Genomic DNA, 24,006 nt, shown 5'->3' on the forward strand with positions numbered 1-24,006 from the left:
TATATGTTGCACATATGTAATTTTTTTTTTAAATTTCTTCAGATCATAGGCACAAAAAATCTAAAAAGTGGAGTGAAAACCGAATGAACAACCACCAAAGCTGATCCAGTCACATTAGAAATTTTTTGAAAAGAGAATTGACAAGCTGACGTAATTTGTGCCATTTTGGCATCTTTAGAATTATAAAACACCATGTTCAAATGTAGCTATTTTCAGAAATTTTTATCAATATGCATTTTCGAAGACTTACGTTACAAGCTTTCCAAAACTATAAATTTAGTAAAAATCGGTTGAGAAACGGCGGTATAAATAGGTAATCATCAATAGAGGTATCACATTCATTTTTCGAAATCTACAAACTTTCAAAAAAAAAATGATTTCAATGAAAAAAGGCGTCAGTTGAAAATAAAAATAGTCATGAAGAAAAATTTGCGAAAAACAACAACTATAATAGGAGTGATAGCCATTTGAAGTTAAAAAAAAGTCATTTGACTCCGGTATGTTTAGTGCTAATATTGGAGGTCTTCGAAAATACTCTTCCCCTAAAGGTCTGAATCGATTTTTATATTCAAGGCATTAGATATGGAGTTTTTTTTAAATAAAAATATTATGTTTGACCGAATTTTTTTTATCAGTATCTTTGTCAATTTTCACATCAAGAAATGCATAGGTATGAAAAAATACATAAAGCCTAAAATATAGGCCATTCACTTCTCCAAGAATTATGGAAGAAATCGGTACGAGAAAACATCATTTTTCAAACTAATCCCAGGTTCAGAATTCAGTTTTACAGTAACAATTACAGTTTTTCAAAATTTTCTCACTTATTGGTAGTAAACTATTTCTGAATATTAAATTTTAAATAAGATTAAATTCACTTCGTAGATTCTGGTTCCTTATATCTAATCAAAATCGAAATTGAATTTGTGTTTTCATATTTCGGATTATGTATCCAGTTTAGGATTCTTGGTTTTCGGTTCAAATCATCAATGAAAATTGAAATAAAAAGTCTTTGTTTGAAATCGTCATAAACTAGGTTTTACGTTTCTTTCAAAATTTGATTCATGATTTTTGAAAATCGTTCGCATTTTTTACATTTAATTAATGTTTTTTTACAAATATGAAAAAATTAGGAATTATTCTGAGTTTTTGTTTAATGTTCAGATTCGAAGTTCATGAACGTTATTCTTATGCAAAATTCAAACATAACAAAGCTTCAAAATGGCGATATAGATTCGTCATTCGAAATTTTTATTTTTATTTACATTTACAAGTTGGATAAGAAATACATATTTTAAATAAAGATTAATCATCGAAACCCGAAACATCAGAATTATAATTATGAATTCATAATTGAGGGCTCTGAAACTGATTTCTATTCTTGACTCATATTTCTAAATTCAGAATTCGTTTTCATGTTCGTTTCAGAAAACGTATTAAAATTCCGCAGATTGAAAAATTAAATTTTGAATCCAGGTTCAAAACTAAGATTCAAATTAAGCTCACAAATGAGTTCCACAATAAAAATAAAATTATCAAGATAACTATTTCGTCTTTTTTTCTTGGGAAATTCCGGCTTGCAGTCTATTTTAGAGCAAAAATGATTTTTGTTTTATGTATCCAACGTTTCAATCCGTTTTGGATCTTCTTCAGGGACTAAAAAATGTATTTTTCAATTAATTTTTGACCGATTACAAAATATTTGTTGTGAAATGTTTACCGAAATGTAATATGTAAAATAGACAGCTTTACAAGACCAGTCGAGCCGACAAAAACAAGAAAACGACACTTTTTAGGTAAACATCTCACAACAAATATTTTGTAATCGGCCAAAAATCAATTGAAAAATACAATTTTTTAGTCCCTGAAGAAGATCCAAAACAGATTGAAACGTTGGATACAAACCAAAACCAAAATCGTTTTTGCTCTAAAATAGACTGCAAGCCGGAATGTCCCAAGAAAAACACAAAAAATCAGTCGATCCCCAAATATAAAGAAGAGAACTATTTCAAAAGATTGCAGGCTTAAAATTCTGATTGTTAGTTCGATTTTAATATCCAATCAAAGTCAGTTCGTTTGTATAATTAAGCTAAAGATGACAAAAATGAAGTGGAATTTGATTTCATTTTGCAAGTTTTGTCTTGTGAAAATTAAAAAAGAAACACATCCACAGGAAATGATTTTTAATGAAAAGTAACTGATGATGAATCTTCTCTTTAAGAAGTTGCCAGGAATTCCATATGTTTTGGAATACTGTTCAACATTATAAATATTGCAGTTTTTTTCGAGAACCAAATTTCAAACTAAAATCTTTAACTTGGATCGAGTTAGCATAAATCCGAATTGAACCACAAAATTTAAATCTTTTACTTAAACTTTTAAAAATTGATTTTTTTTAATTTTACTTTTTTAAATTGATAGCTTTCTTTAAAAAAAAAAAAGCTTATTGTTAGTAAATTAAACGGGCCAGGTAAGCCGGATTTACCCGGACTTGCCCGAAATTTTGTTGAAAATATTCTGATTTTTTTTTACTTTGGAAAATCAAACGAAAAATTCAAATTGCATCGTATTATTCCTTTTATTTTGTCGCCAAAAAATGGATTTTTTTAAGCTAGATTTATTAAAATCAACATAAACGATTTTTTTGGAAGCCGATTCAAAATCTGGTTATGTTTTTCGATGAAAAAAAAATGATTTAAATATTTTTTGTTGAATACCTGAATTTTTATCAAATTTTTCCGGATTTTGATTTGAAAATTGGAAAATGTATTTCTCGAATTTTGCCAGGTTTTAATAAAATAAACCTGATTTCCCCGGATTTGCCCGGATCGAATACGTGCGGGAGAACTTCTGGCAATCTTAAGCTAAGTTCATCCATCGCTGAAAGTAAGTTTCCTATTTTGTTACTTAAGGAAATAATTTATGAAATCATTTTGCGGCTTTATCGGTAAGGGTTAAAGAGTTGAAATTAAAGACGGATAGAAGTTCAGAGGAAAATTCTAAGGTGGTGAAAAAAAAGCGAAGAGCATTTGGAATAGAAGCCTGGCCAAATACTAAATTCTTTGTCCCGCACCAATTAACACGTTCGTCGCCACGTCTCCCATATATGGGTGACGGCTCTCTTAAGCAAGGTTGCCGCTCAGTTCTGCCACGCGTTGTAAATCTGAAGCTCTCTCGCTTTACTTTCATGCTCTGAGATTTTTTTTGGGCGACGAACGTGTTAAATGTATTGAAGAAGTAGTTAGTAGTAGGGGAGAGGCGGGCTATATGCGCATATTAAGGAAAACTCGCATTTTTTCCCATATTCCGATAGATAGGAGTCTGAAAACTATATGCACATGAGCGGACATCTGTTTTCTATACGTTAGAGCACTTTTTCTGTTAAAATCTCTTACAGTTTTTGTGGAAATAATTTTATAATAAAAGAAGTCAAAATAGCCGATTTCCGAAACCGGCGGGCTAAATGCGCATATTTATGTTTTAAGCTATATTTCATTTACACTTGCAATATTTTGAAATTATTTAATTGAAAATGGTAGAAACGGATGTTAAGTATACGTTAAGGCTGAAATTTTGGTGAAATTTTTTCCATCACTAGTTCTTTTGCATGAAACATAGTTAAGTATGCCATATGGCCATATTTCATGGTAATATTTTGTTCATATTGTATTTCTATCAGATCACTATGAAGTTCTTCTTTTTTCGCTGTAAGATCGTGGTTTGAGCGTAGATTTAATGTTTAAATGAAAGAAAGTAAAAAAATTATATGAACAATCTATTTTTCTTGATATAGGCATTTAACCTACCTTGATATGGGCATTCAGAACCTGTCTGTTATTCCAATATCTTATCATTTACAACTCTGCCAAAAGCTTCAATTTGTTGAATTTTCGATTTCCAGATGAATGAGAAAGAAAAACAATTAAAATTTTTGTTCACAGAATCTGTACGCACAATAATTAAAGTTCAATATATTATAACAAAACTGACAAAAATCTTGTTTGATTTTTCAAATTTTTTCGACTTTATATAACAATTTAATTTTTTCATGCCATGTGTTAAAAGCGTATTACCCTCAAACTGCACTGATTAGATATGATGAATCTTTAGCCATATCGTCAATCGGCTGTATGCGCATATTACCCAACATGCGCATTTAGGAACACTTCCCCCTACCCTATAGAAGAGGCACTACATTTTTCGATATAGTTGATTATGGATGGTTCAACAGCCATGTGAGTGCACATTAGGGTGTCCCAAAATTGCATAACTTCTGGGAAGCGGGGGGCTCACCCTCCAAATGGTAGATTAGGATGTGCAGAACAAACTTTTGTATGGGGCTGACTAAAATAAATCATGTTTAGAGGTTCCGCAAGCGCGATCTTTGAAAAAAGTCCACTTTCAAAAGATTTTATTTTAAAAAAATTCTGGGTCCAAAAATTTTCATAAAATTTATATATTTTATATTTTTTAAATTTTGTTTGGGTTAAATACTACTAGTTAAAAATAAAAAATGAACCAAATTTGTTTCAAAATTGAAAATAGACAAGCTATTTTTAAGAAAAAAAATTTTTTTGGTCCAAAAATTTTGTACTCAACTGACCAAAATGTGTACCAAGCGCAAAATATTTTGGCTACCAATGCCATCAAATGATGCGGATTTTTGTGCACTTAAACTTTGCTGAACAAAATATGTTGTTTGTATCATCGTTTGAAGAGCTGTTCCTTAATAAAAATCACAATTTAGGATATTTTTTATTTAATTGATCAAATTTGTCCTAATAAATACCTACTTCAAAATCAAAATACTTGCAAAAAAAGACTTGGATGGTTTAAGGAAGTCATCAGAAGGCCATATGCCAAATTTGAGCGGAATCGAACAACAAGAAGGGGTTGCACTGAATCTCAGGTGTGAAAGGGATTCTGAGACAGTGTTCTAAAGAAGCATAAAAAACTGGGTTTTCATCATACATTTTTTTCTTTACCAATCGATTGCTTCATTATCCAGATTTTATTAAAATTTTAATTAAGACTAACATTTCACCTGAAGACTGCACCTCGATTTAACTTAAAACAAAAAAGTTATGGCTGTTCAAAGATTGTATTTTTGTGGCAAATTGTCCTGTAAAACGCAATGAGTAAAATGTACTCATTGTGTGTTAAACGACAATTCGCCACAAAAATAAAATCTTTGAACAGCCATAACTTTTTTGTTTTAAGTCCAATCGAGTTACCATCCAATTTTTTTTTACATGTATTTTGAATCTAAAGTAGGTATTTACCAAGACAAATTTGATAAATTAAATAAAAAAAAATCCTAAATTGTGATTTTTTTAAGGATTAAACCGTGAATAGCTCTTAACACGATGATACAAACAACATATTTTGTTCAGCAAAGATTAAGTGCACAAAAATCCGCATCTTTTGATGGCATTGGTAGCAAAAATATTTTACGCTTGGTACACATTTTTAACAGTTGAGTACAAAATTTTTGGACCAAAAATTTTTTTTTTTCTTAAAAATAGCTTGCCTATTTTCATTATTTCAGTTGAAAGTACGTTTTTTATTATAGAATTGCTTTTTTTATAACTATTTGAAAATATACCTTATGGTGGATGAAACTGGTGATTTTTTTTAAAAAAAATATATTTTAAAATCAAATTTACACTGCGCAACAGCTGTTTTCTTTTTTGTTTCATTGATAAACCATGCACTGTATAAATGATACATATAGTTAATTTACTATTCAATGCTACTTTTCAAAAACCTTGAGTAACAAAAAAGATATAAACTTTCAAACATAATAAATTCGATTTGTTTTATTAGTTAATTCACAAGTGTAGATAATGTGCTGCTCTATAGTCTGTTTGATTAATTTAAGTTTGATATATTTTTTAGATCGTCGAAAGGTAAGTGTTTAAAAATTTTTTTTAATCAATATCAACTTCTCATTGTATAATAGTGGTTAAAGAAACCAAATGAAGACAAACGCATGAGTAACTAATTTCATGTTATTAATGGCGAAGGTTGTGATATGTCTATCTGTATCCGGCTCTCCGGTGTGAATTTTAGATTTTTAAGGCTTTGATTTACTATTACTTTAATTGAAAGATGACTGGATCTTTTGAGAAATATATACAAAGAGAATCACTCATCACGGAAACTTTCATGCGTGTTTCCTCAAAATAGCTTTCATGCGTTCGTACCTCTTTGTCTCTAAGAACTTGAAATACTTATCGCTTACTCAACATAAAAGAGTTGTTAACATTTTTAACAAATAGAGGCACATTTTTCGATGATGAACATAATTGGTTGGTTTTTGATTTAAAATGGTCTTCATTTTTTTTTTTTTTTGAGTCTATCATAGAAGTTTGATCATTCAACTATAATACTAGTCATATGAGATTGTCGAATCGTAAGCGGTAGGTTATGAAGCTCGTAAAAAACTGTAAGAATGTTATGAGATCAGGTTTGCGTTGTTAAGCATCTCCCGGAAGTAACGGAAAAGGCGTTTGTAATTGCTTTTTGGGAATCATTACTTATACATTTTTAGAATCGTAGATTTGATTCTTCAAAAAAGTATTCAAAGAAAAAGTTTCAAATATTTATATTGTACCAAATACAGTTTAAGCTATGAATTGTCATCATACATAGAGAATTACAGACAAACACTAAAAGTTGGATGTTTGGAATGAATTGAATAATGTAGGAATCAGGAATTGTGCAGGGTGAGAACTTCATGTTAATTGAAATATTGATAGCACGGTTAATATATTCGAATACTGTGATCTTCGTTTGTGCATTTTATTTAGCATCATTTTTTTAGGTTGTTGTTTTTTATATCATTAAAGCTTTTAAGAAAATGCCCTATGATCCTGAAACAAACTTTGTAGGGTTTTGAACCATACTTCAAGTCTATTTGAAGTATTTTTTTAGTAGTTTTTTTGTATTAAAGCTCAAACGTTTGTTGCTTGAGTTGGGGAAAACTATGAGAGCATATTTAAGTTTGATAGACAATATGCATTAAAATTTTCACTCAAAATAAAAAGCAATAAGAAACAAGAATTTTTAGAGTCCCTATATAGTAAATTTTTGTCGCTATTAAACTTAACATACTCATGCCTTTTTATGAACTAATAGGAGTTCGGAAAATAATTTTTGTGGTTCATCGTAACACTAGTCAAAAGTGTCTCCCAATCAATTCCTTAAACCCCTCTTCCAATCAAAATTGTTTTGCTAGGATGCAGAGGTAACCTCGGTCCTAAAGCACAAAATAGATCTTTCATCCTTTTCTCTTTCTTCCAATCTATCCATTGACTACTAGGACGTGGCCGGCGCCGTTATTGACGTTAAAAGAGAGAGCATCAGTTTTGTGCAGTGTGAATGAGCTGCTAATCCCAAGCACCATTCATTTGACCTCTGAACAAAATTGATGGCCTCGGTCAATCACGGAGTAGCAACTTGTTCTTGAACTTGTTCTACTGAGCCACGCCAGCGATCGTGGAACTCGAAGTGATTGTTATCATAATATGTTTTTGGAACAAGCAATTCATAAATTTTCTACAACCATGCATTTCGAGTTTTACGGTTCAAGGTGGATGTGAGTACCCGAATAGAAAAACATTATGAAAAAACCATGAATTTTATTTTCACTTTACCGAGGATTGCATGGTTGAGACCATGAATATTACGGTACATGAAACCATGATTTTACTGTTGAACTCATTGTTTTCGACCATGGTATTCATGGTTTTGGCCAAAATTACCATGAAAAAAGGGGGTTGTTAAGCAACTTAACAATGAAAAAATCAACTTTTTCCCATACATTTCAGAACACAAAACTATATAATTTATGGTTATTACAGCTTCCAATTTTTCCAGGGGAACGATGAAATTCATTGTTCTTTCATTGAATTACATTGAATGTTCATTGTTGCAAGGAAGATGAAATCCTGTGTAAATTCGTGATCTCAAAATAAAATGTCCGTGTTTATTTCTCATTAAAATTTATTTTTCAACATTTTATTATTATTGAAAAACACTAATTTTAGAATCACTTGATGACTTAATTGGGATTCTGCCTAGGTCCGTTTCGCACCAGCTTGGTTGATCTTAGATTCTACGGGACACCGGCTTTCCAATTTGTGGTGGCATTTTGTCGCTAGAAATGATAATGAAAAGATTAAAAATGTTTTTTTTTTCTTTTAAGCTCCGATAGAACTTACCTTTGCTCTCATATTTATGAATATTTTTCACTAAAAGCTTCCTAATTTTTTTTCTGCCGATCGGAATTGTTTTGGGAATAAAAACAAAGTGCCTCGATCCGCCTCGACTGTCAGAACTTTCTCCTACACGATAAAATGTAAGTGCATAAATTTTTGAAATTTTTAAGCTGGGATGATGTCATTACGATGAATAACATGGTCACACTCAAAATCACTGGAAAATGAATGTAATACCATGGTTTTGGCTATTCGGGTAGTCAGTTCGTCTAAACACGCGATGCAGATCAGACGCGTTTTGACTGCTCGGTTCTAGGAATTCGATTGGATGTCGTGTCTCAGTTTAATTGGATAGGTTTCTAGTTTGTGCGAATAAAAGTTAAGGATTATGGATGTGAAGCGTGAAAATACAGTAAAAATTCGTTTTGGAGAGCGGGCCAGAAATCCTACGAATTCTGAAGTTTTTGATTTTTTCAAGAATCTAGGATGGAGCTGCGATAGTTTGTGTGCTATGTATCGCGAAGATTATAGCATTTTGGTGCGTTTTATAGAAGAGAAACATATGAACGATGCGTTGGACCAGCTTGGAACCCAGACTACTTTTTTCTATAGTGATGACAGCAGTGTCAATGTAGATGTGTCTCAGGCAGGTGGAATAATCAGGTATATTCGAATATTTGGACTCCCTCCGGAGGTTGACGATAGTCAGATAAAAACGGCCATGCTTAAATATGGAAAAGTTCATCAGCTTATCCGGGAACGGTATCCAATCGAATCGGGATTCCCTATATGGAACGGGGTTAGAGGAGTCTATATGGAGGTGACATCAGAAATTTCAGCAATGATAATCATCCAACAAGTCAAGGCAAGAATTTACTATGATGGAATCCGAAACCAATGCTTTGTGTGTGGATCATCCGATCACTTCAAGGTCAACTGTACGAAGAGGACAAATGCCAGCGAAAGATTATCGGCTAATAAAACCACAAAAGACAGTTTTGCAAGTGTAGTCACGAATTGTTCAAAAAGATCGGTTCAACCGATGTGTGATACGGGAATTCTTAGCTCGGCAAGTGCACAAATGGAACAAGTTATAGACCAAAAGCACGTGCTCGGAAACGAAAGCAGCTCAACAATCTCAAATAATATGGCGGAGACAAGTGGAGTAGAGAAGGAGGAAACAAATTACCAGCAAATTGAAAAGGGCAAAAAGCGAGAAAGGAACTCGTTGCGTACTATCGGTGGAGATGATTCTTCGGAAAACGAACCAAGAAGAACAAAACAGGTGATGGTTAAAAAAGATGAAGACCTACTTGAAGCAGAGGCCTTTCGAAAACCATGGAGATCACGTGGGTCACGAAGCAGTTCTTGTAACTCTAATCGTCAGAAACAGTGAAATTGAAATAAATGTGAGAGATAAGTAGAATATGTATTTATAGCAGAATATCATATGTACTCTAATTTCTTATTAATTTTAAAAAGCTACGAGTTATGCCATTTCACTGTAAAATTGAATTGTTAAACGCGTATGGAAAGGGTTCAAAGATTTTTTTTAACTATCGTTAAATGTAATGTATATTGATTATTATGAATAAAGAACATTTAGTTTTAATGAAAAAAAAAAAAAGTAGTTAATCAAGCTAAGCTAAGCTAAAATAGCTTGCCTATTTTCAATTTTAAAACAAATTTGGTTCATTTTTTATTTTTAACGTGTAGTATTTAACCCAAACAAAATTTAAAAAATATAAAATATATAAATTTTATGAACATTTTTGGAACAAGAATTTATTTATAATAAAATCTTTTGAAAGTGGACTTTTTTCAAAGATCGCGCTTGCGGAACCTCTAAACATGATTTATTTTAGTCCGCCCCATACAAAAGTTTGTTTTGCACATAAGTCTTCTATTGTGCCCCCCCTTCCCCCTCCCTGAGTCAGTTCTTCCTACGGCCCTGTGATAAGTCAATTTTCAAGATTTGAAGCATGTAAACAATTTTCATGAATTAAAACCAGGATCAGCTTAGACATCTTTTTAATATCTTTCTTTTTTTTTGTTATATGGATAAAGCCGTTATCAAAACTTGAATGGTTTTCATAATTTTAACTGTTAAAAGAAAATTGTAATCATAAACCATTACTTAGAAAACACGTATTCATAATTTTCCAGTATCTTGAAAAATTTGGGATAAATATGAACACTTCTTTGTGCGCGTGATGGAGCATCTAGCTGTAGAAAGGTGTTTGTCGAGTTCAATTTATAACAGAAGCGTGTTTAAGATGTCAATAACTTAAATAACCATGAACTTAGTTGTTTCACTTTAACTTACAGTATTCTTCTTTTGAGGCTTATATTTTTATAATTGATTTTTTTTTGTTATTGAAGCGTCTTCTGGGAATGCCGGCAAGATTTATCGAAAACTGTAAAATTTTCGGTAATTTTTACCGAAAACCGTAAAACATTCGGTAATTTCAACTTATGATGAAAAGCGCGAGAACATTTGAGAGACACGAATCATTCCAAGTAATCATATTGCCGGCGTTTCGGTAATAATTTCAGACATTCCGACATAGTACATGTTTCGGTAAGATTCAAGAGTTTCGGTTACGGTTACCGATATTTCGGTAATAATCACCGATTTTTCGGAAAAAAAAACTGTCTTTTCGGTAAATATTTACGGGAATTTCGGTAATGTTACATATTTTTCTGTAAATTCTACCGGCTGTTGATAAATATTACCGAACTTTTTTAGTTTTTCCCGCAAAAATTACCAGTATATTGGTAATATTTACAGGCCGTTAGGTAATAATTAAAGATATTTTGGTAATAATAACAGGTTTCTACCGGTTATTAGGTATTTATTACCGAACTTTTATAGTTTTTCGGGTAAATATTACCGGTCTTTCGATGAAAATACAGGCAGCTCGGTAACACAACAGGTTGTCACATTGACAAATGTCAATATTTTGACAGATGATCTTAGATGCGAACAACCTAGGCTGCCAGGTGCCCTGATTTGTCTAAAACTTTTCACTTTGACTTTTGCCCCTTCGTCCAGATTTTGCTCAGACACAGATGTGGCCCTGATTTTTGCTGAGAGTGCACAGGTTTTACAGGCTTTTAGATTAAAGTTCCAGATTCTACTAGAAATCTTACTTGTACGCCTTGGTTTATCGTCAAACATTCCTTAAAGCTTAATTTAATTAGTAGTAAACTTGAAGCTTTTTTCATTGCATCCCAAATCTTGATACTTAAAATCCCTACCTCATCTTTTGAAAGGGTTTTCTATTAAGAAGTGTAACTAAACAAATTAAGAAATTGAAACCAACAATTTTTTTTTTGAATACTCATCCATCGAATACTAATCTAACACATCAACAAGTCATGTGACAGGTGATATGCGTCTTCTAAATGCTCAGCTCTACATTCAAAAGTGTTTTGATAAATTGCATAAAACCACACAATTCCTTTTCTTCCAGGTTTTTGGAGCTAATTTTTGCTGCCCTCAATCTAAAAATGCAACTTTCGAAATTAGGAAAAAATATTTGTCAAATTTTCGGACTTTTATGAAAAAATTTTAAACATTGCAAAAAATATTTTGATGTTAACGAGCTTTGATCACCGCTGATTCTTATTGGCTTTTCTAGTTGATGCTTTTCGGTGAATTTGAAATCAAATAAAAACAATTCTTTTGACGTTTCGGCCTACTACCTTCAGCCATCCTCAGAAAACTATATTATAAGCAAAAACTTAAATTAATACAAAAAATTCTATCACTATATCACTGCCTTTTGCACTTATTTTTCTTTAAGCAAAATCCAAATCGTTATGTTGTCTTCAACAAAATTTCTTAAATGGAATAAAAAACATTTTTTAAACTTTGTTTATTAATATCAAAAATCCTTGTAATGATATCTTTCCAAGTTTTTAAAAATTGTTGAATTTAAATTTTTTAGATAATTTTTTTTTCTGAAAGCAAGAATATCTATGCAAAATATTAATATCAACAAACACGCTCAGAATCAGTTTTTTTCTTTCATGTTTGTAAGTTCATCAGTAATCAATGATTGATTTTACTCAGATTCGAATCATTTTGAAACTCATAAACTCCCTATCGCTGAAACAAAAAGTGATGGAAAAAGCTTGTTAACGATTCAAATTAAAAACATTCCAAATAAATCATCAAAACATGGGCACAAAAAATGCTTTTCCCTGGAGTTATCAATTAAATTTTATAAATAGGGTTCTTAATTGGTACCGTAAAACGGGGTAACATTGATCACCGGGGTAAATTTGACCAACAATAAACTTTTCCACATTATCACCAATAACTCAGTCGTTAGTTTGAATTTTTGAAATCTGATTTCTACGTTTCAAAGCCCTTGAATTGAGTATCAAATAGGCAAAATTTGGTAAGTTTTTGAATTTTTTTTTCTGTTAGTAAAAAATCTAATTTCAAAATCTTAAAATATCTATTTTTCCAAGGCTCGCAAACAAACAGCTCTCCTGATGATACCAAAAAGCATTTAGAAGCAAACAGATTGTTTAATGTGAAAGTAAAACTTTTCTTTTTTGTATATGAACAGTTAGAGTGCTATTTTTATGATCATTTAATGATAAATTTTTGATATTTAAAAAATAAGGACATTTTTCCAAGAGTAAGCCTGTATTGGACAAATGGATAGGAAATAGGAACCCTATCCAATCGTTAACTTTGAAGAAAAAATGAAAATGGGAATAGTGGGAGTGCCTAGGGGAATGTGTGAAAGTAAAATTTCATTTGTATTTTGAAGCTCAAACTATTAAGCAATTATAATTATTTTTGCCCCTAAATGTAGGCAGCATCATAGTTCTTTTTTCGATTATGAATATAAAATCAAACGTTAAAAATCAAGGTTAAATTGATAAACTAGCATTTTTAAATATTATTAAGATGTTTTGTATCCTTTGTGTTCAAGAAAACTCGTTAAAACCGTCAGAATAGAGACTGATCAATGTCACCCCAAAGCATCATATTCTGAACAGAGACGAAAACGATTTCTAAATCAAATTAAAAGAGGTCTAATAAATTTCTGCATCCATGTTCTACGTTCATAAAAGTCCAGTACTGGTTTAAAAAATATAGAACATGCCACATTCCACTTAACAGAAAAAATAATCGAAATTTATTGAAAAAAGTGATCAATATTACCCCGGATTACGGTAATACGTTTTTATTGAAACAATTTCCAGTTTAAATGTAAAAAAAAACTAATCTTTTGCATCTTCATATTCTGTTTAAATTTTCAAATGAATTAACCAAATTTAAAAGTATCGGTCATCCAAATTTCATCAATCTTTTAAAAAGGTATGTCTTTGTTTTTAAATTTATGATTTTTGTTATGAAAACATAACCTTCTTGGAAGCTTATTAATCTTAATTTTTAAAAAGAAATCATTGTTTATACCTTTTGTATTTCAATAGATGGCGAACTAATATACAGAGTTTGAAATTTTGAACTATAAACGTTTCCATTATTTATATTTTTTAATCTTTTTTTTTTGATAATCATGTTCCTAATAAATTTAAAAAGATTGAAAATGGATTCGAAGGATAAATTTCAAAGCTAAATTTTGATGCGCAATTTCAACTAAATTGGTATTTGATTTGTGCCTTCAATATTTACAATATCACTTGGTATTCCTTAATTTTATTTTTAATCAGTTTCTTATTAATCATTCATGAAATCAAATTTCCCAACCTGTACTTTGTCAGTACTACCTATATCAAAATAAAAGGCAAAAAAAGATTATTTTTTAAGTACACATTAATAACTTTACATCTTTGAATGATGTAGAGTTATTATTGCGAACTTAAAAAATAATCTTTTTTGGCCTTTTATATTAGTAATTGAAAGAATTTGATTTGATAAAAAAAAAAAGATTTTATCTCAGACTTTAGTCACTAGCACTGATTTATCCGAAGCTTTAAATTCTGGTTTTTTTTTAGAAATAATAATTTTTATTTATGGTGTTTTGGACAAGTCCTTCTCCCCACGGAAGAGTCCTTCGCACGAGCCTGAGGTCGGCATGGTAAATGGTAGAAAATTGTGTTTTGTTGTTGTCAATTATTAACTATAATATAATCCGAAAATAAAACCAAACCTCTTGAGTATAACCATATAACCATAAAGTAAGTTTTATCCGGCAGCAGGTGAAGTGTTAAAAAATTTCTAATTTAACTTTGCAAAGTCATTTTCTTCTCTACTATGTTTGAAATCCGTCATGATACTGTTGACAGAAACAGTGTTGTTTTCTAATAAGGATGGCGGAAAGATCTCCGCTTAGTGAGAAAAGACATCTAGGATTGTTGAATGAACTTTACCAATATCGGTACCGTCAACTGGGGCAACATGCAACAATTTTCAACTTCAATGGCTTCTAAAAAACTTATGTTCACAGTTAATCGTATCTTTTATGCATCAAAAGTTTTAAGGATGCTGGGGCATCAAATTGGCGTAGTTAAAAAAATTATTGGTTTCTTCAGTTATTTTTAATTTTCTAAAAACATGCGATTTTCACACTTCTTAGAAAATGGGGTAACTTGCAACAAACTTTGTTTTTAATGAAAAATCCTATGAACACGTACGAAAATTCATAGTTTTTAATATATTTGCGATGCCTTAAAGACCATTACGCATGACAACACCAATTGCAGTAGTTTTTGGGTCTGTAAAAACAAATTTTCACATTTTTTCTGAAAATAAGGATGCTGCATACATTTAGGGGTTAAATAATACTACGAAAAAATCTACAAGCTGAAATCATAAAAATAAATGTTTGGATGAATGAAATTTAAATGTTTACAAACGCGTGATGCAAAACATTAATATTCCAGCACATGGAAACGAGATTTACAAGGTATTTCTTTGATTTGCATTTTGTTGCATTTAACCCCAGACACCTAACTGAATTTTAAAAATATTCTTTTAAAAAAATTGGGTGATTGTTCGAAAAATATTTTTACACCAACAATGTTGGTATAACATGAGGAAACCTGTGAAAAGTTTGTAGGTAATTTTATCGAGCCGATCCGTCATACTGGGTTACGTTTTTTCGGCATAAAAAAATGTTAAAATTTGTACATTTATTGCTCGATTTTTCAAATTTTACATAAAAATAAAAAACTTAAGACAACTAGCTTAAGATGCGAGAAATTATGTCATCATCATTTTGTTATCATTAAAAGATAACTTTTTTACAATACATTAAATTAAAAATTGATTCAATGTAGTCTTATATAAATGTTGCATCGAACCCCGCTGTTGCATGATGCCCCGTTTGACGGTATCATAGAAAAATTAATCGTATTTTATCTGTGATTGAAATGAAGACGACAGCAAAATTCGAATACAAGCGAAATGTAGGCAAACAGCACAAATTTCATTCCAATTTCTAGTCGGTATTCGGGTTTTTGTCGAAGTGGAAATTTGAATTGAAATTCAATACCAAAATTGTAAACTCTGGCCTTCGGGTGATATTTTATCGCATTTTTTTAAGTATCGTTTCAGAGACAATCAATTTTTGATTCATCTATCAACCAAAAGTTGAAATAAAGGAAAAAAATACATATTCTTAACCTTATAATTGAATAATTCAAGAAACATTCAATAGCTGTGCTTGCAATAAGTACAAAGCTTCATTACGAGCCAGTTTGTTTTCATCCAACGCTGAAAGCTTTTTTCTCTTGTAGCCTTAAATTGTACATTTTAATTTTGAAAAATTTGAAAAAAAGGTTTGAGTCAATAATTGTTTAGTATTTTAAATTTTAACATTTGTTTTTTTTTCATTTTGAAATTAAATAATTTTCAATGATTGATATTCGTATCAGAAATCCAGCATTCAAAATTTAATTGAATGGATGCAGAATAAATTATTCAGTTGAGTATTTTAAGGTTGTTTCCGGAAACTTATCCTATTAAAAACAACACCTGACAGCTTCTTCATCTTAAATTAAAAACAACACAACCAACAGCTTCTGATTTTATTAGAATATCGTTCAAAGGGAAAAAAGTGTGATACGTACCAAATGAGACTGCATCCAGAAACAAACTGATCGTGAAAACGCCTACCGCCATACCAAAGGTATACCTGAATTTTTGAAAATACTTGAATTGGCATGGGTCGTTTAATGGTCGGTCAACTTTGGGTACTTTTCAACCCTTTTGGTAGCCAATGTGTTGCTATAGAATGGATTTAAATTTTCTTACCTTAACCGCTATGTTTTGATACTACTCCATTAGAAAATATTTTCAAGGAACATTGCGTTAGGTCCTAGAAACCCCAATCTACCGAGAATACCTCATGCGGACTTGGTAGACTTCAAATAATTTCAAACTATAGGTAATGAAGAGCTCCAAAATTTACCGGATTCAAAGAACATTTAATGGATCAGCAAGCTTTTAAATGGAATTATTTCGATTAGTACACAGAACTATGCAGTTGTTAGAAGGGGTTTTAATGAAATGTATGACATCATGAAACATCAGCACGGCCTCAAATTTGAATCCAATCGATTTTTTTTTTTTTTTGCTAGAGCAAAATTTGAATATCAACGAATTTCTAGAAGATCTTTTAAATCCCTTTTTGATGAATTTAGAATGATTATTGAAGAAAAGGAACAATAAGTTGGCTAGCTACATGACCTCTACTCGTCGGGCCAAACATTGACAAACTTTCATGAGAAATCAATAACCCGATTTCAATTTTTGGCAATTGAAAAATCTTGACACCCTAATAAATATTTTATAGCAAGTTTAGTCTTTCATCTTAAAAATTAGGAGACACAAATACTTTCAACACAAGCTGCATTGATGATGCTAATTGTTTAACAGTAACGGAAAATACTACTGTCCGGCTTAGAAAAAAGAGTGGGAAAGTAGATCAAAAGTACATTTTTAAGTAGTGGTGCATGATCGAAAGTACGATCAGCAGTGCAGTTCGGAACAGGTAACACCACGCTTGAACATCGTTTTTTGTAGGAGGGACCTCTAAAGAAATTTAGCAAAATATCTTCCCTTCCTTCTCCCTCGACTCGAGAGCAAACGCCAGCACTAGGCATACAAAACGGCGGTTGGAAATACCTGCAATATTTTCAGGTAATTTTAAAAAGTATGTACACACAAATTGCAACTAAACCCGACTTTCCCCACACAGACAAGCAGCCGGACGAAAACTGACTTCCGCAATTCGGAAACCACGAATTAACGATTCCTGCGAATGGTGTCCTGTTGCTGAAACCTGCACTATTTAAGGGCCACCAGACGTCTAAAAAAGTTAGTTGATCTTCTGTAACGAAACATAAATCACATAGTTCTGAATGTCTTAGAAAAGTGTTTCTGTCTCCACAGAATATGTTCCTTAAGTTTGTGTTTCCTTATTAGACGGTCTTAAGTGATTTGGATTAAGACAATCGTACAAGTTTAGTGGTATACAATGTATGGGGATCTGGATCTGAGTTTTGGCGCTGTCTTCAATTTTGATGGATTGGGAGATCGCGTTGAACCGAGTTTCGATATTACCACATTGCAGAGTGAACATTCTGATTCGCAAACTTCAGCGAAAGGATTTTATAATGCTGCGGGATCCTTACTGCATAGCTATGACGATATTATGATTCCAACTCCACCACGATCGGTACCGGTTTCCGATGCAGAGCAGAGTCCAACAGCAGTCCAGGTTGTGGATGACAAAATTGGTTCGGTGTTGAATGATCCGGTGATGGATTCTGAAATAGACTTCCTTTCATTTCTTACACCAAATGCGTCACCGAGTGCCGTTGACCACACAAAATCCGTCCTAAAACCCGTGCAAATTGAAAATTCTCCTGATAAAGAATCAGTACTATTAGCTAGTAACAATCATTCGGATGGTGAAGTGACAAACCCACTGCAATCTCCTGTACTCAGCCCCGTGATATCGCAAGACGCCTCACTTCCATCGCCTATTGCAGATAGCAATAGCAACCTGGCATCACAGTTCGATAGCTCTGTATTTTCACTGGAGATAGCAAGTCATCAAACAGCACAGCACAGCAATGCATGCCCCAAATTTATTGTGGTAAACAATGCATCAGTTCCTTCAGAAACGTACAACAATCAGTGCAACAACCAGTACGGCAATATCGTGCAATACCGAAGCAGCTCGCACGGCAATATGCCTGACGAACAACCGCAAGATTTGTTCAACGACTCGCCAGAACAGACGAATATGCTGCGAGATATGTGCAGGATCCTTTCACCAGAGGACATAGAAAGTGTAATGAAGGAGCTAACCGGAGAGCAAGAGTTTAAACCAGCTAGTCACTCACCCTCCACGGAGTTTGCAATGCAACCGGTTTGCAATGAGGTAGTTTTTAATGAATCAACAGCCGTCGCAGGCACAGTGAAACAAGAATATCCTTCGATGACAGTGCAATCTCTTTTGGGACACGAAGCCACGTATCTTCAACCTGTGCAAACATTTCATAGTAATTTTTTGCAAAATATAACGGACATTGCACAAGTAAATTCAACGGTTTCTTATAGCGAGAATGGTATGCCAGAAAATTCAGTACAAAGCCCTCAGCCGTTACTTAGTCCAATACCAAGTGAAGTTGATGAACAGTGTTTTTCGATTTCCGCTCAATTAGCTCATATTGAGCAAACCAATATGTCTGCGGAACACTTGAGTTTGATAAAAGAGCTGTATAATCTACAGCAGAGCAACGAAGCTGCAATGCCAGAAATTCCTGTTGTGGTAAACGAAAACAACTCACCTATTGCCACCGAACCAGAAATGATCAATTATGAAAATGTGTTGTTCCTCAACCCACCGCAGTTCCACAATCCTTACGTTGCCCCGCCTGATAATGGAATGGTAAATCAACCAAGTAACTTTTCAGAGCATCAAAACGAAGAGATAGTTCCACTTCAACCAATCGATCTATCAAAGGGTCCACAATCGGAAACTCAATCACAAAGGGAGGTGCAATCAGACCGACAGCAACTTCCGGTGAACTCTGGAGCGAATTTTTCTTCCGCGAATGAGGTGCATCAGCAACAAACTCAAACTAGTGTCATAAGTGTCGAAACGCTCAACCAACTGAAACAAGCCTTTCCAAATAGCGTTTTTGAACAGTTTGTTTCTAGCACAAAGCCCGGCACAAATCTAGTCACAGTTGAAATTCCTAATGGCGTGGTAATTCTCAAATCACTGGATACCACAGTAAAGGACAAGAATCAGAACAATCTTCCAAAATCCACAAAATTGTCTACGCAGAACCCACTCACCGAACCAATTAAAAAAAAGAATCCGACGATCCAAATCCCAGCGTCATCCGTACAAGCTGCTCAGAAATTAATTCCAGTACGCAAAATATTGCCACAAACTTTATCCATCTCAAACGGCTCCAGCTCTATAATCATTCAACCGAATTCGATCTCGCCAGCGGTTGTGCCAACAACTGTAAACCTCAAAAATCGATCGATCCCCATCGTTCGCATACCAAGCAAATCGCAGACCGTAACAAACAACTTACAAAAAATTCACATTTCAAACCAACAAACTCTGTTCAATCCTGTCACCGCACAAAAGGTCTCCCTACAACCTCCACTTAAAATGCAGAAGATGAACCACGTGATACAACCCAAACCGCAGATGATGGCTTCAACGGTAAATCAAAGCAGTTTGATCAATTTGCTGGGCTCCACTTCGGCGAACCCGGCTACTTTGACTTTGAAGACAAACACGCCAGAACCTCAACCTAGCACCAGCTCCATCGTCCCAATCGCAGCAAACGTATCCAACGTTGAATCATCGGCCGAAAAAGTCGACGCTAAGCCATCGGTGTCAGCTTCTCCCGGTCAATACCGCATCGTTCAACGTGAACAAACTGGTGGAATCCCTTGCTTCGAAATCATTGCCGACAACCTACAGCTCGAACCTAAAACCGAACCAAACAAATCCGCAGCCGAAGTGGTGCAAATCCACAAAAGCTACTGCCTCAGCAACAACGGAAGCGCCGCCTTCTATCCGGTCAAAGAAATGTACGAAAAGATGGTACCCTCGATTGCACCGGATTCCGACCAACCAATGATCGCAAACGAAGCACCCAGCTCGGAAGCGGCGAACGGCGGTGCCACTCGGAAACCACGAAAATCCAACGTCAACTACAACACCGGCTGGTACTGCGCCCCCTGCGAGAAATCTTTCGGTCGAAAGGGAAGCCTAAAGCAGCACATCACATCGTACCACAGCGAGCCGAAACCGTTCGAATGCGGCACCTGTGGCAAACGCTACGCCACGGAACCTAAACTACAAGAGCACGAATCGAAACACTCGGAGGAAGCCAAGAAGTTTCAGTGCAGCGATTGCCCGAAGAAGTACGTTCACCTGAAGGATCGGGATCGGCACTGGATTCTGCACCACGGGCAGCCACCGATCTACTGCAAGTACTGCGGCAAGGGATACTGTCGGGCCGATCATCTGCTAGCTCACGAGATATCGCACGAAAAACATAGGGACGCCAATGGCGATGTCATCGTGAGGCCCGGAAAGAAAAGAAAACACGCGGATACTGAAAACTAACGCGATTAGATAAGTCCCATTTATCGTTTTTTCCAAACTTAAAAAATGTACTGTTTTGTAAACATTTCAAAACTTTTTCTGTATTTTGCTCTTTTAATCTGTGAATTTGATAGTACAAATTTTTTAACTGGTCCATTGTAGAATAAGTAAAATTAATGTTTTTTCCGTATTGATAAACTGAATTTAAAGTCTTTTTGTATCGATGTTACGCTATCATGAAACTGTGCCTTTTTTATGTACGTTTACAATACATACTGAATCAAGCTATGTAATTATAATACATTCATAATTTCTACTTAATCAAGTTTTGATTGCTTCTGTTTATTTCTTTCAATACTCCTTACATATTTTTATCCGAAACATTCCCTTTAGTTTCAACAGCAAATGTCATTTTTCATTTAGTACGTACAAACACCAAAAAGATGACTGATACTCCGATCATTTTACCAGTAAACTCAGGTGCGATCCTAGAGCTGGCTCTTGGCAGGAGTGATTTTTAAAATTCTTTCAATAAAAAGGAAAGTAAATATCTGTTAAAAAAAACGTTCCTTTTGAGAAATGGAATGGAGGAAGGGGAAAGGGTGCAGTTGCAAATGAGTCTTCAATATTTGTTGTACAATGCTCCTCCTTCTCCTCTTTAATTTCAAGAATTCCAAAATCAGAGTTATTGATTCTGAAATAAACGCAACTAGAAAAGAATAGTGAAAACTTTCAACAAATTTTCTCGATTTGCTTATTTTGATATTCGTTTTTACAATTTATACACCCTATTATAAAACAAACTGCGAATCTAAAATATTCACAAATATTGTCACTCTATAAACTCTCTTATGAATTTCTCGTTATAAATGTCAAATTTCAAATTCTTTTTTTGTCACTTGGAGTTGGAACATCGCGAGGGGGGGGGGGGGGGGGACAATAAAAAATAATGCGAAAAACAAATAAATTGGAATAAGTTTCACGAAAACTTGTATGCAACCAAGTTGCATACAATATCATTGCACAAAACCTAAAAAACAAGTAATTTTTTATCGAAAATTCAATAAAATCAAGAATATAAAAGGTGAAATAACTTCCATCTTCCAAAATTTGTTTTCTTCGTCTTGTAATCTTTTGGATTCTTGAATGTTTTTTTCGAAATTTACATTAAATAGTTCAAACTTCATTTATTTCCCTCTTCGGATTTTTGGAAACTTCGAAGGGGGGAGGGGGTGACAAAAGAAGAAATTGATATTTGGAGAAGAAAATGTAGAGAAAAAATGCTTTTGGCAATAATACTAAGCTATGAATTCAAAATTGATTGAAAAATTCTGATATATCTTTTTTTTTTCTCTGAAGTTTATTGTTGAATCGTGATTCGAAAATATCGTTTTATAAATAAAAATTCTGGCTTCGATTCTTCAAATTCTAAATGTAAATTTATTGCTTAAATAAGATTATCAAAACATGATTCTGAGATATGAAACTTTTGGATCTTTATTGTCATTGTCTCTTGAATTTCAAACTCTCATCCTAGATTTGTAATTTTATTTGAACTGAAACGAATGGAGCATTTGTAACAAATTTTCAACAAATGATTTATAAAAAAAAAGTGGAAAAAACCTATTATGTACACATTATTTCAAAATTTCTTGTATTTTTTTTAAATTGATTAGGATGAATTTAATACAATAAATACAATTTTTAATGAAAAGTCTAACTGATTGCGATTTAAATAACCAAAGCTTCATTATCAGAATGGATATTATATTTAAAATTTAAAATTGGATTTCTGCTGGGAACTTCAAGGAAAATGAAAACATAAGCACAATTTTGGTATCTATGTTCTAAAACTGATTTTGTAAGATTTCTGCGTCCTAAACTTGATTTTTTTAAGATTTTCTCTACCACCTCTAAATAGTTTAAGAGATAAGCCGTTTGGAAGTTTTAAAATTAATTAGTTTAAAGTTAAATCAATCATTGATAACATGAGTTCGAATCCTCTATTGTGGCGATTTTCCGAAAATAAAACAATACAGGTTTTGCCTAAACAATCTTTTTAAAGAGATAATACAACGCATTGAAAAAATCTACTTTACAATTTTTTGAAAATGATATACATATGTAGATATCATTATACTGATATCACTAACGGAAGTATTGTTCAGTTAATTATTTGATAAGTGCTGAAGAGTTGAATCTTTTTAACAACTTTGTTGAAAACAACAAATCGTTTGGATTTACCTTTAAAAACATACTAGATTCACTTGGGAAATGATTATTCAATTTCCGTAACGGGGAAAACTATCAAAATGATTACTTCTATAATTTTTACCCAGAAGTCATACTTATTAAGGGTTTGGGGAGAATGATCGTTAATCGAAAGCCTTAATTTCCTAAATATTTAACGCTTTTGCCGAAAAATTGCAAAATCTTTTTAGATTAATTTTGATTTTCAAAAGATATAACGAAAACTAACACTGATAGAGAGAAAACACTAATTACAATTTTTTGGATTCAGGGCCCCAAATTAATAAAAATCAGTTCTCACATCCCTTGCATCTCGGAAAAATGGGAACTAATTTGCCATGATTTTTGTTCGTGACTATGCATTCAAATGTAATCATCAAAGCTTCAATTCCTTCATATTGAAACAGCATCAATAAATACCGGTTATCCCGTCTTGGCTCTGAAAACTCTAAATCAACGCAAAAGTTTAAAACACACACAATCCACTATTGTTGCTGGAATTTCTTGTGTTTAAACGCTCTTACTTGAATTTAGAAATCTGAAGAATTTTCTGGTTTTCAGAACCTGCATTTTTTTCACCATTAATATTTGAGGTGATAGATTTGAAATGAAATCAAATTAAATCAGATTCAAAATTTAAATAATGTTTTTTTTTATTTCTTAATGTAATTCATTTTAAATTTCATAACTAATTTTTAATCTTATTGAATTGAGGGTGAGAGAAATTCGTGCAAAAGTCACATTACTTTTATTCAGAACCTCAATTCTTATTTTGAAATCTTTTGAATAAATAAAATTTCAGTTCTGATACTCAATATGAAATTCTTATTTTTATTTCAATTTCATATAAGTAGGTAAGATAAGCTTTTTTTCCGAAATCGAAAATTTGTTGAAATATTTGGATTTTGAGATAAGAGAACCTTCCGTTCCTTGCCAAATTCATTAAAAAATGT

General features: G+C 32.8%; 2 protein-coding genes across 12 annotated transcripts in view; both read left to right on the forward strand.

The window, feature by feature from the left end:
• LOC129755813 (uncharacterized) overlaps positions 1–24,006 on the forward strand; it is a 263,710-nt gene that overhangs the window by 127,209 nt on the left and 112,495 nt on the right. The gene's annotated exons all lie outside the window — the stretch shown is intronic.
• On the forward strand, positions 17,185–21,045 carry LOC129755814 (uncharacterized). The gene is made up of 3 exons (XM_055752484.1): positions 17,185–17,355; positions 17,414–17,532; positions 17,608–21,045. Exon 3 carries the CDS (start codon positions 17,693–17,695, stop codon positions 20,822–20,824), a length of 3,132 nt encoding a protein of 1,043 aa, XP_055608459.1. The 5' UTR covers positions 17,185–17,355; positions 17,414–17,532; positions 17,608–17,692; the 3' UTR covers positions 20,825–21,045.

This window comes from Uranotaenia lowii, chromosome 3 (genome assembly GCF_029784155.1).
Source record: "Uranotaenia lowii strain MFRU-FL chromosome 3, ASM2978415v1, whole genome shotgun sequence".
Classification (NCBI taxonomy): Eukaryota; Metazoa; Arthropoda; class Insecta; order Diptera; family Culicidae; genus Uranotaenia; species Uranotaenia lowii.